At 50.3% G+C, this 5742-nt stretch overlaps 1 protein-coding gene across 1 annotated transcript; it reads left to right on the top strand.

Annotated features, from left to right (window-relative positions):
* Positions 1 to 2755: 2755 nt before the first annotated feature.
* Positions 2756 to 3826, top strand: LOC111238562 (probable G-protein coupled receptor 21). Its single transcript, XM_022768132.1, has one exon. The coding sequence runs from the start codon at positions 2756 to 2758 to the stop codon at positions 3824 to 3826; it is 1071 nt and encodes a 356-aa protein (XP_022623853.1).
* Positions 3827 to 5742: the final 1916 nt, after the last annotated feature.

Here is a 5742-nt window from a genome sequence, read left to right as displayed (position 1 = left end):
CGCTCCACATCTGACGCCGTTTGTTTGGACTGTCTTATTTTGTTTGCTGAGGCGCCCCGTGACCGCGTGGGAGTGTAGTTAACGTCGGAGCAGCTGCCGGGACATTTCGGCATTTGTGTTTTTTTTTTTTTTTCCCTCCTCTCGCTCTCACTAGGCCGAGACTCTAACGGGTGGAAGTGGATGCCTGGGTTTTTTCGGCGGCTGCGTACCGGAGCAGTGAGTGCCTTACCTCAGGATTTGTAGTGAAGAGGGGGGGATGATAAACAAGCAGCGAGGAGAGGACGGCTTGCACTGCAGCATCAGACTGGCATCTCTTGTTGTACGTTGGGGATTTTCTTTTGCCTCTTGTGGTCGCACACATGCACAAATTCTCACCCCAGCAGCAGCAAAGCAAGCAGCACCAAGGCTACGCAAGCATGCAGCAGCACTACCTCGCGAGCCCGGGCTGGTTTCCCATGCACCGATGGAACTACTGCTACTTTAGGGAGGCTCCTGCCGCTGAAGACGCGAAGATCTGCTGAGAGGTAACGCACTCCTGCTCCGAGTACTCAGTCCCGCCGAAAACAAATCCCAGGCATCCACTTTCACCCGTTAGATTCTGGCCCTCTAGTGCAGCATGATGGGAGTGGGAAAAAAGACAAAAAAAAATATACAACAATGACCCGATAATGTCCCACGGCAGCCTCCCGACAGTTAACCACTTCCTCTCCCAATGCCGCCATGGTCGTATCGGCGACGTCAAGTCAAAACAAAATAAGGCACTAGTCACAAACACAACCCGCGGACCGTCAGATCGGCTCGGATTTTTTCTATGCAGACCATCGAGCCACCATTGGTCCGTTGTCCAGGATGAACACACAACATGCAGCGGTCCTCCGAGTCATCGTGGAACCAGTTTAAAGTCTGACAGAGGATCATGGCACCAAGGTGTCTACTCTCCTGTCACCGCGCCATTTGGCTTTCTTGTAAGGTTAGGAAACGAAAGCAGCCGGCTTCGTCCCTCCGTTCAGTGTTGATCTGTCGTGTGTTTGTGCTGTCCGAGTTTTGCAGCGTTAGCTGTGAGCTGGTGGTGTTGTATTTGTTGGTGATGTATGTACGTCGTGTCGTCTTAGTGCTTGAATGCAGAGCAGCAGAGCATCGAGAGAGTGACTTGTGCATTACATAACTCTACTGAATGTGTCGTGTAATTAGTCACTGAGATGAAAAGAGAAGGCAGAGACGCAGCATGAGATATGAAGGAGTACAGAGATTTGATAATCGAGAGAGACGTCAGAGCAGTTCAGGCGTTGACCTACTCCTCTGCCCTTGAGTAGTGGCCAGTAGTGATGATGCAGCACTGCCACATGCTGGTTCGCTCTCCTCCCCTCTGCTATCGACTCGCTCCTCTCTTCCTCTCTCTCTCATGAGCGACTCTACAACCAACACACCACACACACACTCACCACACACACACTGGTGCAAGAGGAGGGGAGTCGGAGTGAGGGGATGTGAAAGAGAAAAGAAGGGGAAAGGCTTTACAAAAGAAAGCAAGGAGAAAGGGAGGGGAGGAAAAGTGTGTGTGTGTGTGTGAGAAAGAGAGAGTGAAGGGGAGGGAGCACCAGTGTGTGTGTGTGTGTGTGTGTGTGTGTGTGTGTGTGTGTGTATGAGAGAGAGAGAGAGAGGGCGAGCGAGCAGGGGGAGGAGAGCGAACAGCAGTGGCAGTGCTGCATCATCACTATACTGCCACTACAGCAGAGGAGAGGCAGCCTGACTGCCTGACTCTCTCTCTCTCTCTCTCTGTCTCTCTCTCTCTCTCTCTCTCTCTCTTTCTCTCTCATACACACACATTCATGCACAATCACTCTCTCTCTCTCTCTCTCTCACACACACACACACACACACACACACACACACACACACACACACACACACACACACACACACACACTGGAGGGGAGCCGGCTGCTTCTCAACCTCACAAGAAGCCTCGCGGAGCAGAGAAGACCCTGGTGACATGATCCATCACCTGTCTCCAGGACTCGAGACGCTGCATGTGTGTGTTCATCCCTGACAACGGACCATGGACGAGGCTGCTACCTCCACATCTGACGCCGTTTGTTTGGACTGTCTTATTTTGTTTGCTGAGGCGCCCGTGACCGGCGGCATGGAGGAGTGTTAACGTCGGAGCTGCCGGGACATTTCGGCATTGTGTTTTTTTTTTTTTTTTCCCTCCCTCTCGCTTCACTAGAGCCAGAACTCTAACGGGTGGAAGTGGATGCCTGGGTTTTTTCGGCGGCTGCGTACCGGAGCAGAGTGCTTACCTCAGGATTTGTAGTGAAGAGGAAGGGGGGGGGGATGATAAACAGCAGCGAGGAGAGGACGGCTTGCACTGCAGCATCAGACTGGCATCTCTTGTTGTACGTTGGGGATTTTCTTTTGCCTCTTGTGGTCGCACACATGCACAAATCTCACCCCCAGCAGCAGCAGCAGCAGCAGCAGCAGCAGCAGCACCGGAGCCGGGCTGTGGTTTCCATGCACCGATGGACTACTGCTACTTTAAGGATGGGCTCCCTGCCCGCTGAGGGACGGAAGATGCTGATTTAAGAAGAACAGGAGGCACGCTTTGTTTTCTGAGCCGAAGACGGGACGAGTAACTTCAGGATTAAGGATAAAAAAAGAGAGAGAGAGAGAGACTTGGACGACAGGATGACGGTTGAATTGAGCTGAAAACCCCCCCACCCCCCTCCCCCTCCTCCTTCCCTCGTCTAGTCCAAACATGAACTCTTCCTCCGATGCGAACCAAAGCAGCTCTCCGCCGTTCTGCCTGCTGGGCGCCGTGGGTTACTCCCACAGCCTGGATACCTGTGTGCTGGAGGTGGTCGTCATCCTCTTCCTCACTGTGCTCATCATCGCCGGCAACCTGGTGGTGATCTTCGTCTTCCACTGTGCCCCCCTGCTGCACCACCACACCACCAGCCACTTCATCCAGACCATGGCCTACGCCGACCTGCTGGTGGGCGTGAGCTGCCTGGTGCCCTCGCTGTCCCTCCTCCACTACCTCCGCGGCCTGAACGAGGAATTCACCTGCAAGGCGTTTGGCTACATGGTTTCTGTGCTGAAGAGCGTCTCCATGGCGTCGCTGGCGTGCATCAGCGTAGACCGCTACATCGCCATTACCCGCCCGCTGTCGTACGCCACGCTGGTGACGCCCTGCCGGCTGAGGGTGTGCATCGTCCTCGTCTGGGTTTACTCTGCTTCCATCTTCCTGCCGTCCTTCTTCGGCTGGGGGAAGCCGGGTTACCACGGGGACATATTTCAGTGGTGCGCCGACTCCTGGAAAACTAACCCTGGGTTCAGCACCTTCATTGTGGCGCTGCTCTACGCCCCGGCAGCGCTCACCGTCTGCTTCACCTACGGTAGTATATTCAGGATCTGCCGGCAGCACACGAGGGAGATCACCCAGCGCCACGCCCGCTTCAGCTCGCAGGCGGAGGGCGATAAAGGCGAGCGTGGGGAGCGGTGTGAAGGCTGCCCGGACAAACGCTACGCCATGGTGCTGTTCCGCATCACCAGCGTCTTCTACGTGCTGTGGATGCCGTACATCCTCTACTTCCTCCTTGAGAGCGCCGGACTGTATCAACATAAGGTGGCGTCCTTCTTCACAACGTGGTTGGCGATTAGCAACAGCTTCTGTAACTGTCTCATCTACAGCCTCTCCAACAGCGTCTTCCGGAAAGGTCTCGGCCGCCTCTTTAGCCCGTTGTTTCCTTCCTGCCTCGGTTGCACGGACGCCAAAAAAGCCCCTGTTCCCGTCAGCCCCCGCTCAGACCCTCGATGCCAAGTATGATCCTCGACGACGATGGATTTGGTTCGGTCACTTTGGAGGCTCGGCCCTCTGTGCGTGTGCTTTGCTCTCAGCTGCGTGTCATGACACAGGTCTTTTTGGTCCGGCAGTAAAATGCGTCGAGGACCTCCTGCACGGAGCGCGGAGAGGTGCCCGTGCAGATGCCTGTTGGTCGTCACGAAGGCTGATTTTTGTGGAAAGAGGAAGCTGGGTCTCGCTGCTCTTTGACCAGCAGCAAGGATCACAAGCGGATGGAATAAAGAAGAAGAAGAGGAAGAAGAAACTGTAGGAATAAGGTTCATGTATGTTAGTCCAGAGGCCTGCATTGACTTAAGAACTCCCAGATGCAAAAAAAAAAAAAGAAAAAAAACAAAACAAAAGGAAAGCACAGCACGACTTGTGTTGTGCAATTCACTGAAATGCAAAAAAAAAAAATAGTTTTAAATCTTTTCAAGCTTGACTGAAAAAAATCTGCAAATTGTCTTGGTTCTTTCAGGGTAGAAGTAGGCGATGCAAAAAAAACAAAAACACTTGAAACAGACCACTGATCTGTTTCCCCTTAGGGAAGTCCAGATACTAATGTGTGTATGAAAAATCATTCATGAAGAAATCATCTGTTAATCAGCGATCGATATGTGTGTGCGAGTTACAGATGTGTATCTGATGGACCTTAAGCTCATTTCCCAGAGAGAAGACTGAGGTTTATCAAAAGGATTCCTCTCTTTTGAAGTTGGTGGGAAGCTGTTTACACAGTCTCGGGTTTCACATGAAAATATTGATTTAAGAATTAGCTTTACTTTCTAAAGATGACTGCTGAGCCCGGGAAGTTTTCCCGCCAGCAGACGGTAGCGGCGCATCCTCGTCAATGAGACAATAAATGATATTTATTTTGGAGAGTTTTATTCTCTTTGCGTTTCCTCCTCAGGTTTATCAGCAGTTGTTTTTAAGCCTCCGGGCTGTTTTGCTTTGCTCTCAGCTGAAACAATATGTGACCCTTAAATCAAAAGCCACGTAGTGTCATAAGATAGTCACTTCCTGACCTGTTGTGCAGTTGTGTCAGTGTTAATGATGAATCTACCGTCTGCCGGGATCACAGGGCGATCCCATGCAAAGACTGACTTCATTGTAATCTGTAAATTTGTTGCTTGTTTTTCTCTCTCTCTCTCTCTCTCTCTCTCTCTTTAAGTCGTCTAGCAGCTGGCGGCGGCTCAGATCAGTGTAAAGTGGAGGAGAGGAGTTTATGGCTGTGCTTCACGAGCCAGACCTCCAGAGTATAAGAGGGTCAGAGCACTTTTCTAAGAGCCGGTGGCTTGTGGCTTTTTGGCGTCATGTAAATACACTAAATATTTAAACAGCAGCAAACTGAGTCCTTTGGGGGATTTTTGGCGGCCCCTGATGTAAAGTAGATCTCCGGGGTTAAAGATTATTATGTGGGTAAAGTGTTTTGTTTTTCTAAAAGGATAATTTATTTGTCACAGCTAAGAGGTCTGACGTGCTGCACTGAGACTGAACCTGTTTTGTTTTTTTACAGTGTTGAGAAGAAGGAAAAGTGTTTCTTTATATGCAGCAGGAAGTTTGAAGACTTTCAGATTAAGATTGAAGATGTAGTTTGGTTTTAAAGTCACAATGAAATGGCATCTCTCAGAGCGTCTTGCTCCTGAATTTTACTTATTTGTGGAAAAGGGGAGAGAAAGAAACTAGATGGGAGGATTTTTCATGATGTAATGCTGTATGGCCAAAAATATATGGACACCACACAAATACTTTTGGTGCTCTTTTTGTCTGGGGATGATTTTCAAGGCTCCTTAATTCCACTATGGATAAATCTCAATTGAATCTGAAACAATAAGTTGAATAATTGATTAGTTGATCAACAGAAAAATAACTGTCAGCTTTTTTGATGATTAAAATGATTAGTT

This window comes from Seriola dumerili, unplaced genomic scaffold, assembly GCF_002260705.1.
Source record: "Seriola dumerili isolate Sdu_G_001 unplaced genomic scaffold, Sdu_1.0 BDQW01001417.1, whole genome shotgun sequence".
NCBI lineage: Eukaryota > Metazoa > Chordata > Actinopteri > Carangiformes > Carangidae > Seriola > Seriola dumerili.
Note: the sequence above shows the minus strand (reverse complement) of the source record. Positions and strands in the feature narration are given on the sequence as shown.